The sequence below is a fragment of the Colossoma macropomum genome, unplaced genomic scaffold (genome assembly GCF_904425465.1).
Source record: "Colossoma macropomum unplaced genomic scaffold, Colossoma_macropomum, whole genome shotgun sequence".
NCBI classification, from domain to species: domain Eukaryota; kingdom Metazoa; phylum Chordata; class Actinopteri; order Characiformes; family Serrasalmidae; genus Colossoma; species Colossoma macropomum.
Window position 1 is genome coordinate 17,270,004 of NW_023494807.1, and position 13,294 is coordinate 17,283,297.

Consider the following 13,294-nt stretch of genomic DNA (forward strand, 5'->3'; position numbering starts at 1 on the left):
ATTTGTACTTAATGAGTGTTTTGTCTGGAAATGTAATACATGAAGGGTGGTCTCTGACTTTTGCATAATACTGCATATCTTTCAAATTCTTTCATGTTTTGCATTTTACATTACATGAAGTTTTGATGGCAAAATCTGGTTAATAATCTCCCCATAAACCAGATTCACTATAGAAATCTCTTGAGGTGCTTTTAATAAATTACCCAAAGGGCAAGATTTATTATGAAAGCTTTAGAATACAATCAATAAACTCTTTATTATATGCATGAAAAACAGGCTAAAATCAAATAAAGTGAATGCCACTTTGCTAGGGCATGCAATTATGGACCAGATTAATTACAGCTTTTAGATGTTTGTTAAAATGTTGGCAAATGCATGTTCTGTAGTATGATCAATAACTGGATCATGTTAAATGCATTAACCAAGTACTGTGTATTACACAAAACTCAATGTGTACATTTGGCCCTGCGTCGATTCCTTTTTCATTGAAAATTATGGCTTTACTGAATTTGCCTCACAGTTTAGTGTAGACATATTTCACGAGACGACAAACGCAAATCTGGTATTAACAAAACGCGATACTGGCATATAATTAGTAAGAATGTCAGAACTGTCACAACATGAATGTGATTGACAGTGGAAAGCTCAGTGGAACTGACTGCAGCCCAATCAGAAGACAAAGAAAACATGAGACATCATTGGAACTGTTATTGCACTGCATGGTTCATGATCTGCACCAGTTTGTCACCTTATTATTGTCCCTGTGTCAAAGGTGAAGGTGACCTAAGCAAAAGAAAATGTCCCTTCTAGCTCTGATCTGGGATCAGCTGAGTCACTATGGGTTAAAGCTGTTCCAGGGCCGGGCCAGCAGGGGGTTGGACGAAGAAAGGCAGACAAGAGAGAGCTCTTATGCTGCTGCCTCACATCTTTGGCTCAAGAGCACTTCCACAACCTTGGGGTCAGCCAGAGTGGAGAGGTCGCCCAGGTCCTTCTCGTTCCGGGCGATCTGCCTCAGGACACGCCGCATGATCTTACCTGCAGGGGGAGAGGAGACAGGGTTTAAGAATATACACTAAATGCCAAAAGAGAGCGATTCCAGTCCTGCTCTGCATTACGATTCTAAAAAAGAAAGGCACTCCCAGACTCCCTCTGCACCTGCCCTCAGGAGAATTCCCACCACCACCTTGAAGGGCATTTCGATTCTCAAAAAGATGGAGAGAAGATTCTGCTGGCAACCTCTCAAACCCTTGTTTTTATGTGAGGGAGGGAGTCCGTTTTGGATTTTTCATCACAACCCTGACTTTGATGAAATATTGCAACAGTGAGAGAAAGAAATGAAATGGGAAGCTGGAAGGCCACAGCATCTCCCAGTTTGGTGTCTCCCCTGATCTAGATTCAAACCAGTTCAAACAAATTTATACAGTTCTCTCCTTGATCATAGTTAATCGGTCAAGATGTTTAATGTCCAACATTTGCTTCTTAATTCTGTGCTGGAACTATGAGACTAATGTAGCTAAAAAGCAATAGATGTCTCCCAAAATCTTTTCAGTGACACAGACTGCTATTATATTAGCCTTTTAGCTCCAGTGCAAAACTAAGGAAGCAAACTCGGACACTGCACATATTTTGCTGGTCAACTAGGTTTGGGATAAAGAGAAAATAGTGTATATTTTGACTGGACTCCTTTAAGAGCTTGATAATTAACTGATAAATCATGTGTGCATGACAGGACAGAAAACTTCCAGCCCTGTTCTAAGTGAACTGTATTAATCCATTCACTGGCCACATTATTAGAAACCCCTAACACTGTAGCTTCACCTTGCTGGTGTACAGTTACTGACTGAAGCCCATCTGTACATGTGCTGTTTGTAATTGTATTGTTTTATGTATTGAGTGACACATTAAATAGCTCAAATTCTTAAAATCCAGAATAATATGACTGTTCCTTTAAAGCAGTGGTCCCCAACTCTTGTCCTAAGTACCCCCGCCCTGTACATTTTAGTGTTTTTCCCTGCTCCCAACACACCTGAGTCAAACAGCTAATTAATAAGTCCTTCCTGAGGTGAGCTAGGTATGTTAGAGCAGGGGGTCCTCAAGGACTAGGGCTAGGAACCTGTGCTTAGAGAGAAGAGGAGGGCCCCAGAAGAAGGACAGATTCAGCTGAGGTTCAAACCTGAGCGAGTTTTGGGCAGGCCTGGGGCATTCTGGATGAAGTCTGGAGTGGCTATTGGGCCAATCTTCTCCCTCACTGACAAAACAAAACAAAAACAAATGAATTTAAATAACATCATAAACCATAAGAAATAAAAATCTCAAGCTTCTGTTCTAGCTATGCTCTTACCTTTCCTCTTGAGCTCATCCATTAGTGAATGGTTGAACTCTCTGCAGTCTTTCAGAGTGACAAAGCAGTAGAGGCACTCCCCCTTCACTGTGTGTGGACGGCTGACCACTGCTGCCTCGGCAACGGCCGAGTGTTCTGATAATGCTGCCTCCACCTCAGCTGTGCTCAGCAAGTGACCTGAGAGAGGAGTGGGAGGGGTGGGATGCTACTGTTACTGTTTATTTTAAATTATTTGCTGACTGGCCACTTCATTATGTACACATCCTTATATGTACACTCATTGTCCATTTCAACAGCTCCACTTACAATGTAAGTGCACTTTGTAGCTCTACAATTACAGACTGTAGTCCATCTCTTTCTCTGCATACTGTGTTAGCCCCTTTTCACCTTGTTCTTCAGTGGTCAGGACCACCAGAGAGCAGGTATTGTTTGGGTAGTGGATCATTCTCAGCTAAAGTTTATAAACACCCTAGTGTCACTGCTGGACTGAGAATAGACCACCATCCAAAAATATCCAGCCAACAGTGTTCTGTGGGCAATGTCCTGTGACCACTGATGAAGGACTAGAGAATGACCAACACAAACTGTGCAGAAACTAAAGTGGGCCAACAAGGTAGGAGTGTCTAATAAAGTGGACAGTGAGTGGATACAGTGTAAAAACTCTAGCAGCACTGCTGTGTCAGATCCACTCGTACCAGCAAAACACACACTAACACACCACCATCACATCAGTGTCACTGCAGCTCTGAAAATGATCCACCACCCAGAAAATACCTGCTCTATGGTGGTCCTGTGGATGTCCTAACCATTGAATGACAGAGTTAAAGGGGGCTAACAAAGTATGCAGAGAAACAAGTGGACTACAGTCCACGAATGGTGTAATGGTAGAACTACAAAGTGCACCTATATGGTGGAGCTGATAAAATGGAGTGTAAGAGTGTAAGGCATACTTAATAAAGTGGCTGGTCAGAGTATTTAAAATAGCATACAATGTAGCTGTATAATAACTTCTACAACAACCAGATGTGTCTGCAGCACATCTAAGACCCTACATGTGGTGCCACTAGGGGGCAGCATTAGTGTTCAACTGGGCCTGGCCTTACCAGAGACATTGAGCATGTCATCTATCCTGCCTGTGATCCAGTAGTAGCCATCCTTATCCCTCCTGCATCCTGAGGACACAAGGACAGAGAACAGGCCACGTCAGCACAAACACAACACTGTCCCGCTGCAACACCGTGCCAAAGTTATATGTCTGGTTATATGTAATATCTATCTATCTATCTATCTATCTATCTATCTCTATATATATATATATATATAAAGAATCTAATGCATATATGCAGAATCCTCATTTATATACCACCCATATCCATATTCTCTACACTGCTGAATAACAATGGTTGTATAGTGTAAAATGTTGTGGTACTGGTCTAAGTTTAAAACATACCATCTCCTGTCACATAAAACCCTGGGAACTTCTTGAAGTAGGTGTTCTCGAAACGTTCCTGATTTCCATACACGCCTCGCATGATACCCGGCCAGGGCTTCTTAAAAACCTGGAATGAAATTCAGGCAGATCAAGGCCCTTTGTCTCTCTACTGACTTTAAATAATACTAGCTTTTCTTCAAACTAAAGTTGTAAAAATAGCATCAAATATACAAAAAGAAATCTGATTATTTTTTATATCTACTATAATTCTAGTTTTTAAATCTCTTATTGTAATTTGTATTATTTTATTATAAATTAATAAACAAATTTACACCAGCCTTTTTAACCTCAAGCCAAAACATCTCTCAGAATGCATTCAAAGGGCTCATATCATGGAAAAATGAAGTCTCTTTGCTTTTTTAAATTTTGATTTTATACAGTTATATAATTGTATTATAATATAATTAATTATTATACGTACAACCCATATATGAAAACTAAGCTGCAAAAACCGCATGTTTTGAAATAATTGTTCTTCTGATGTCATGAAAACCAGCATGTTTACATACATCTGCCTATTCAGCCTACAGCAACTCAGCTCTGAATCAGACAAAATACAGGGCAGCCAATAAGAACATGGCTCATTTACATAAATCAGTCTTAAAAGCATAGAAACAAAAACAGGAACAAATTCTAAGGGAAAAGGAGAGGACGGAAAATCTCAGGTAAAAATGAAAATTATGACTCCTTTGGTGTTTAAGCCTAGACAAACACTTCTGGATTAAAAATTAAATACTATAAAACTGTAAAATACGTACCCTTTAATCCTGAAATGAGTAAAATGTGTTTCATATAAGAGATTTATTCTAATGTCTTTCTACATCAAACACGTTATTAATGTTAATGAAGAAGGTTTTTGAAAACAGAAAACAAACATCATCTCACTGATCCATGCAACATTTTACAAACAGCTGATGTAAATCAAATGTTACAACGCTGATGCAGGGTCAGTCTCCCCCTTCCCGTCCAAGTTCTCAATCTGTATTATTTTAAATGGTGTATCAAAGCTGCTCTCAGATCAGCGTCAAAGGACGGTTCTCCCTAACAGTATAAGCTCTGTTCCTCTCACCAGGTAGCCCTCTGCCTCCCCCTCCAGCTCCTCTCCATGTTCATTCAGGATGATAGGCAGCACACCGAAAAATGGCAAAGTCTGAAAAAAAGACATTTCTTTTTAAAAAACACTGTTTACTCCCAACTCCACTCTTCAAATAAACATTACCAAACCAACTGATAGTCCTGATGTTATAGTAGTGCCTAAACGGACTGCTTTGACTGCCTAAATTGATAGGCCATGTATCAATTAATTTATTCATGAATTTACTGATTTTATTAGTTAAAAGAGAACAAAATAAGGCCTGCTTGAACAGACTTACTGCAGAGCCTGGCTTTAGCGGTGTGGCAGCGGGCAGAGGAGTCAGAACATGACCTCCCTACAGAGAAAACACAGGACCTTTACAAGCCAGACATAAGAAGCACATTTAAACTCATACTTGTTTTTGTTTCTTGTACACATTTAATTGGAGTATCACTCTCAGCACAGCAGTGATATCATATTGGTGTCACTGCTGTGTTGAGAATGATCCACCACTCGTACAATATGTGGTCAGTGGTGGTCTTATGGTGGTCCACCATGGGGTAGAGTAAACTGCAGCAACAGATAAGCTACAGTCAGTAACTGGAAACCTATAAAGTGCACCTATATGGTATGTGTTTCTGATAAAATGGCCAATGAGTGAAGATTTAATAATACGTTCACATTACTGGGCACAAATCCGATTTTTTTGCCTAGATGTTTTTTTCGGAGCAGTATGAACACAATCTAATTTGAGCAATGTTGATACTGTCGTATGTAAAAATTTGGGCACCCCTGGTCAATATGGCATTTTTGTGCAAATGTATTTATTCACTGAGTAATATAATGGAAAACGATTAAATATAACGTGCCATAACTTTTGCAAAGGACACACTTTTATTTTATTCCCCTCTATGTTACATTCAGTGAATGAACAGTAATTGTGCACTAAATGTGCAGAAGTGTAGAGGATGTATTAACTTAATTACCAAAAACCAAAACATGTAATCAGACCGGGGTGCCCAAACTTTTGCATATGACTATATGTGCTAAAAGATCGGAAACATATTTAATATGTGGCCCTGTACTTTTTTTTAACAGCTGATGACAAACAAATAAATATCTGAACAAATCTGAAACGCGAATCAGAATCAGAATGTGAACCATCAAGGCAGAAAAATCAGCTTTACAAAAAATCTGAATTGAGCAATGCAGTTTGTAGTGTGAACACTGCATTAGATTCCACTTAGTATGTGGTTTACCGTCTCAGTCTGCCAAAAGGTGTCAACAACAGGGCACTTCCCCTGCCCTACCGCATCATGATACCACATCCAGGCCTCTGGGTTAATGGGCTCTCCCACAGTGCCCAGCACCCGCAAACTGGACAGATCATATCTGAGAACGAGACATTAAGGTGTATTGAAAAACTGGAGAAATTCTGAGGTCAGAAAAAAACCCAAACAACTGCAGACACTGCAAAACATGTAAGCAGCCGTAACTCAATGATTCATTCTCTACTCTTGATCATTCTCCACTTGTGTGTCATTTTCTCTCCAGTAGGTGGCAGTAGCAGCAACAATTGCATTGTTCTAGCCAAGCAGAGCTTGTGAATGAACCCTATGAACCCTGTCATGCCATTCAGTTCGATGTGTTAGTCTTATAGCAGAAATTGCACTGTGACTTTAACCACAGCTATCAAACAGCAAAAGAATCAGAGAAACCTGCTGATGCAGACTGTAGATTACTATCAAATTGTGTCATTTGTGAGCACCTGTAGTCAATACGTGAATGGAAAATTGTAATTTTTGAAAATGACAACTGTTATAGATGTTATTCAGGCTTGAAAAGTTCTTTTAAACGGTGTTTCACTGCACACTGTCAGATTGAAAAAGCAATCACTGACTAAATCTAAAGAACCGCATGCTCTCTAAACACATTCCAGTCACTTTCCATTACTTTGAATTGCTCTCTGTTTCAAGGGCATATATTCACGTCTAAAATGAAGTGTGGGCTGTTTTCAGTGGCGTCTGGAGATCATGGTCACTGTATTGTTAGTGTATCATATTTGGCTTTTCTGTTTTGCTATATTCTTGTTGTGTTGAGGGGAAATGGGTTGCATGAAAATTCCTCCCTGTCAAAATGCTCTCGAAGGAAAACTCACTCAGTATTTTTGACCTGATCTTTGTTTGCTGCATTTGTATCACAGATTCAATTACCTCAGATAATAAATCTGAACATTTCCCTTTACTTAGTAAAAGAACAGAAGAACACACTGACAGTAGAAGCCAATGTAAGCACCTGTCCTTTGACTTCGATTGTGTGTTGGAAGTCAATTGATTTGCTGTTCTTCTTAAAGTACAGTGAAATTACTGTCTGTGGTAATTGGTAACATGCACAGTGTTTCTTGGTCGTCTTCTTCGCTGACACTACAATATGATACAAACGTAGCAGATGTACTGGACCATACAGTCAGAATCACCATTAAGTACACCTCATTCTTTCGGAAAGCATTGAGCTTTAGGAAAAAGCAGAAAACACACTGTCGCTGTGTAAACATGTATCTCCATTTTGGCAATTTTTATTTTTCTACATCATTTAAACATGATGGCTGTCCTTTACATTGTACGCAAAATTTTATGATGCACAGATCAATAGAAATGCTATAAAATCACCTGAAAAAACTGCTTTAACTTACATTGAAAGTGTAGAACATTTTTGCCTTCTTCTGTAAAGTTACTGTTTTGTAGATACATGTTTTAATTTGGACAGCGACAGTTTTTTTTAAAGAAAATCACGCAGAAGCCTCAACAACTGCATATAATGTCAAATTTTCGGTATTAAGTGTGCCCACGCTTTGCCTTTATAACAGCTTCCATTCTTTCAGGTGACTTGCTTTTAGTTTTTCAAAGAAATCTACAGGGATCTTTTTGTACACCTTCAAAGTTCAGTCTTAGATGTTGCTTATACTTACTGCTTCCCTCAAACCAAGTATTACCAAATGTAAGTATACCAAATACATTCTATGTTGCTGAGGATCTTCTACAAAAGCAAAAGTAGGGCTTGATTTGCTTCTATCTCCCAGTAATAAAAACCTTTAAGTACTGTTTATCTGATGACAACAAATAATGGTCTGTGAGGCCTTGCAAGGCTGTCCAACTTTGGAAATTCTTGTTTTTTTCCTCGACTTTTCCATATTACACTACTTTATTTCTAGCAATCAACCCATCTTCATTAGCATCTGCAACCCTAAAAGGCTGTGGTTGCCTTTTGGTTTTTAAATACGTAATGCTGATAACTAACATGGTCTCTGTTATTCTTCATCCTTGACGGCACTACAAGACAAACAGCACTGTGTACAGCAATGTGTGCACTGAGTGTTCCGCTGTAACTCACTTTTGTAAAGGCTCTCTGCCGTACTTCATGAGCAGTCTGATGGCAGTGGGTGCTGTGTAGAACTTAGACACTCTGTACTTCTCAATGATCTCCCAAAACCTGCCCACGTGAGGGTAGACTGGAATGCCTTCAAACTGTCACACATGCACATAAAACACTGGTCTTAATGAGTGTTCAAGATGTATTAAAAGAATAGTTGGGTGAAAGACTTTATACAGCTTTCACCTTATGTAGCTAACACTACTAGTTTAGTCTAAGATAAACTGCATTATCACATATTTGCCTCTAACTAGCATCAAACCTTGTTGAACAACCTCAAAGTAGACCTGATTATGACACTGAATGACTTACTGTTCTCTATGAAAACTGACAAAAGTACAGACAAAATTCAGATTTGAAGATGGCTACTTGCAACTGTTTGCTTCTTTAGTTGTGCACTGAAGCTATATGGCTAATGTAGCTAACAAGCTACTAGTTTAGCATCATACAAACTACCCAGAGGATAGTGGGCCACTGTTGGCCCACTGATGGCAAAGCTGGCGGCCCACTGGCTTTTTACTCAGTGTTTTCTGGGTGGCCCAATAGTGTTTAAGCAGAGTATTAAACAAAATGCTACTTTTTATTACTTATTTTGAACTCACAGTCCAATTTCCTTTATTTCTTTCATTTTACTTATTTAAATTTCTTTAATTTTACTTATTTTTCTTCCATTTTTTTCTTTTGTTTCCTTTGTAAATTAGTTTATTAAATAATTTTAACACTGATCATAATTAAAGCCATTTATGCCACTGTAACCAATCTAGCACAGCGTCAGCCACAACATTTTCAATAAAATCATCTATATTTAGGTCTAGTCATTATTTTTCACTCAGTTTTTTGCAATAATTGTCTCAGTTTATTTTCCAAAGTAAAATGCTATATGTATTTAAAATCTGTTTGAGGAGATTAAAAGACAAGGTACATCTTGGACGCAGGACAAAGATCAATAATCGGTGGAACAGCAGTGGTATACAGTCAGAGGGGTGCTAAACTTATGAAGCCAGTAAACCCATATATGATATCTGATATGTTATCTGGGTTCATTATCACACTCGCTTCAATATAGCATTCATACTTTAGTTTCTGACTCTATGTAACATACTGTTATCTATAAAAATGGTCAAAAAAACAGACACAATACAGGTATGAAGATGGCTACTACTACTGTTTGCTTACCCTGCTGAAAAAAAAACAGCACAGACCACCATGCATTTAATGTTGGTCTGTGCCGATCTGGTGCTGGTTTAGATGGTCAATCAGCATGGTCATGCTGGTTGACCAGCATATCAGCATCCAAAACACAACATATGCTAGTTTTGTTGGTGACCAGCTACGCAAGTCTATGCTGGTTTTTCTAGCTGAGTAGATAGTTTTGCCCTCAAGTTACAAGGCTAGCGTAGCTAACAAGTAATGAAAGCTTACTTCACTTATTGTGCCAACTAATGGCTGTATCCGCACACTTCCATCAAACCACCTTTGTAGCTAAGTAATCTTAGATAGACCTGCTAATGTGGTTTGTGACATGCTGCTGTCTTTGGGGTAAGGCGAAATTGTGCAAACTATCCCTTCAATCATGTAAATGTGCTCACTCACAGACTGAATGAAACCAGACTATATGTTAGACTCACAAGCACGCTGGTAGCCCCGTTGGCTAACGGGCCATATGTGATGTAGGAGTGGCCTGTGATCCAGCCGATGTCTGCGGTGCACCAGTACACGTCGTCATGGTGATGATCAAAGACGTATTTGAATGTGAGGGATGTGTAGAGCAGGTAGCCTGCAATGGTGTGCAGCACTCCCTATGAGCACAAAGAGGATAATATGATGCATCACGATGTTTAGTTTTTCTGAGGTGTGACATGTTGGAACAGACAAAAACACATACAAAATATGAAAACAATGATTTTCATTCAATGTTTCACACACTGCACTAAAAACAATTAAACAGATTACAATTACAAATAAACAGAACTATTTAACAAAGTGTGATCATTCATTATTCTTTAAGTACTGACGATATCCATGTTATGCTTAGAAAAGCCTATTATTCATTTATTCTGCTAATGATAAATGTCTTCATACTGCCCACCGCAATACAAGATTAAAACTACAAGAAACTAGTAAGGGTGTAATTTCAATGCAGCATTGAAAAATCTAATTTTTGCCATCTTTCAGGGACTCAATGATCAAAATGAAGCATCTGGGTACATTCAGTCAAAGTGGGTGGGGTTTTAAATTGTGATTTGTGGAGTTTTTTTTGTGGGCTGGCACAGGAGGCATTTACAAAGTTCCTTTTGAGAGCTCATAATAATAGAGCTCTGTAGGATCAATACATTTTTAAAACATACAATACTGAAAGTAAAAGCAAATCTCCACCTAAGGGTCAAACTTCAAATCAAACCTGAAAATATGTGTATCGTAACACCCTTACAAACTAGACAGCTAAAGGTGTTTTTTGATATTTTATTCAATCTCACATGATGTTTTAAGTGTTAGTGTGTATGTCGCAGGTTGTTGTGATGGGCTGTCCTGCAGCAATGTAGCAATGAAAGTGTCACTGACGTAAAGTACTGCTCTTATGAAAAACCAAATACTATTTGATACTATATTACGCTGCTAATGGTAAATTTTCAGTCTGCTGAACATGACTAAGTGAATTAAAGCCAGGTCAATGAGGTGCTTTGCATCTAAAAATGCTTTGATGCACTAAAAAAAGCCCTGTAATGAATTCAGAATGATACTAAAGCTGGCAGTAAACGACAGAAAACATTGATTTTACGTTGTTCACCATGTTGCTGGTACTGAAAACACCTCTAACTGTGTCCTAATCACTGCATAATTCTACCTGAGACCTACCCTGACCGCAATTAGAGCCAATCACTGTGTCATCCCTTTTGAGACCTTTCTCCGACTGTGATTGATCGTATAAACTGCACTGTTTGTTCCAAGACCTCCCCTGACCACGACTGTCCCTACTGAGCGCATCATTCATTCTCTTCCAACTGCAATTTGTCCAGAGGTTCTAGCAGAACTAAGAATACCTACGACAGTGTGTTCTGCCATAGTCTTTTGAAGTATACCGCCAGCTTGAAGGTCATAGATCTTAAGTAAACAATGAATGCTCTTGCCTTTGGTTTGCCGGTGGAGCCGCTGGTGTAGAGGATGAAGAGTGGGTCTTCAGCATCCATCCACTCAGGGTCACACTCGTCTGACGCATTGTCCACAGCTTCATCCCACCACACATCACACTCCACATTCCAGAGTGTCTGTAACACACAAGCATGCATACAAACATGCAATGAAATGCATAATAATTATTATTTAAATTTAAGGGCATACGTATCTACATCGATTGGTTTGCTTTAAAGGGAACTGGTGGGAACCCCTTGCCCTAATAGCAAGTGATGCTACCGAGTGACAACGACAATGCCCTGCCATTCCACCTCAGAATGGATGAGGAGAAACTCATTCATGAAGTAGAGAAAAGAAGGGATCTCTACGATCCTTCCAGTAAGTAGTATAAGAATATACACAGAATTAAACATTTTGGAGGGAAACTGCCAGAGTGCTGGAGTTATTTCCTATCACTGATTGATGAAGATACTCAGCTGACACTAATTAGCTAAGTAGACTTAGCAGATACAAGCCAGCAGGTTCAACTGAACTATATCTGCCCATTTTATTTAAAGCCTTCAGCTATTTTCTGATAGGTTTGTGATTTGTTTACATTTTGACTTGACATCCTGAAGGCTTTGTGATGCAATGCGATACTACATTTGAACGCTTGCTTGCTGTTAGGATACAGTGTTAGTGTTGGCCCTATTGTCAGGTCATCACAAGTTCAGTCCCTGGTGATGCCACAGCCATCTGTGCTGAGTCCAAGAGAGCATAATTGCCCCCCCCCCACCCCAATCACCCAGTGATGCTAACCATTGTGGGTGTCTGTTAGCTGACATAAGAAACTGGCAGTTACAAGTTCTCCTCAATCCGTGTTAAGCTGCCCAATGTCATCGTGTTAGTGGCCATAAGGTGGCCGGTGTGTCAGAGGAACCACATGCTGGCCTTCACCCTCCCACCTTGGTAGCACTGCATACTATGGGGAGTTGTGTGTGGAACTGGACATGACTAAAAAACAAATGGCAGTGGAGACATTTAATCTTGTCACATTTTACAAGCAAAAGAGGAGTTAATATTAAACTCACCTGTAGCTTATTGCAGGTATCATTCCCATTTATTCTGAAGGCATAGTGCTTCACTACCAGGCATTTCTGGACTGTCAATGAGCCTCTGAGAGAAAATGAGAGAGTATGTGAGAGAGAAAGAGACTGAGAGGCTGAGATAAGGTGTTGAGCTAAATACAGTAATTTGGTGTAGCTGAAGAAATCCTTATTATTTTGGTCTTTACCACAATTTTACCTTTATCAACAGTACAAAACTCAGAAGACACATGTATGTTTACTGGTTGTTTTGGATAGTAAATAAAATGGCTACATTTGTGTTGTAGACATCTTGACCCCTGGTTCCTATCACCACCACTGTAAAGAAAGCTGACTCTGCAATGAACAATTTCACATCAAACGACTCTGAAAAACTTTATATCTCAACCAATGAATTATGCAAGAATTCAATATCACAGTATATCAGCATGAACAATATTGCTCCCAGCACTACTAGCAAGAGCTATGAAACCTCACAAGTCAGCCTTGATTTCAGGTCAGTCCAGTCATGCCAATAACAATTAACTAATCATTGCCAGACAGAAATGTAGGCCAGTAAATTTCACTTTGCATAATGCTCAATCGAAAGGTGTGCCAACACTGCACTGTATAAAACCAAAACAAACCCTCTTATCTTCCTCACCGTTTCCACGCCTAATGATATGAACTGTGTTTGTGTTAAAGGATCAAGAGCAGATCCTTGTTCCGGCAGCAAAGCCAACGCCTCTCTTTCAACACAT

General features: G+C 39.3%; 1 protein-coding gene across 1 annotated transcript in view; it reads right to left on the minus strand.

Moving 5' to 3' along the window:
• Positions 1–237: 237 nt before the first annotated feature.
• The window catches only part of acss2l (acyl-CoA synthetase short chain family member 2 like), a 28,155-nt gene continuing 15,098 nt past the window's right edge, over positions 238–13,294 (minus strand). The window contains exons 7-18 of the mRNA XM_036556798.1: positions 12,540–12,624; positions 11,466–11,603; positions 9,966–10,136; positions 8,299–8,432; positions 6,168–6,300; positions 5,207–5,263; positions 4,903–4,983; positions 3,792–3,900; positions 3,445–3,513; positions 2,342–2,518; positions 2,174–2,248; positions 238–1,035 (exon numbers count right to left, since the gene is read on the minus strand). Of these exons, the coding sequence (XP_036412691.1) occupies positions 908–1,035; positions 2,174–2,248; positions 2,342–2,518; positions 3,445–3,513; positions 3,792–3,900; positions 4,903–4,983; positions 5,207–5,263; positions 6,168–6,300; positions 8,299–8,432; positions 9,966–10,136; positions 11,466–11,603; positions 12,540–12,624 (1,357 nt within the window). The 3' untranslated portion in view covers positions 238–907. The remainder of the gene's footprint in view (positions 1,036–2,173; positions 2,249–2,341; positions 2,519–3,444; positions 3,514–3,791; positions 3,901–4,902; positions 4,984–5,206; positions 5,264–6,167; positions 6,301–8,298; positions 8,433–9,965; positions 10,137–11,465; positions 11,604–12,539; positions 12,625–13,294) is intronic.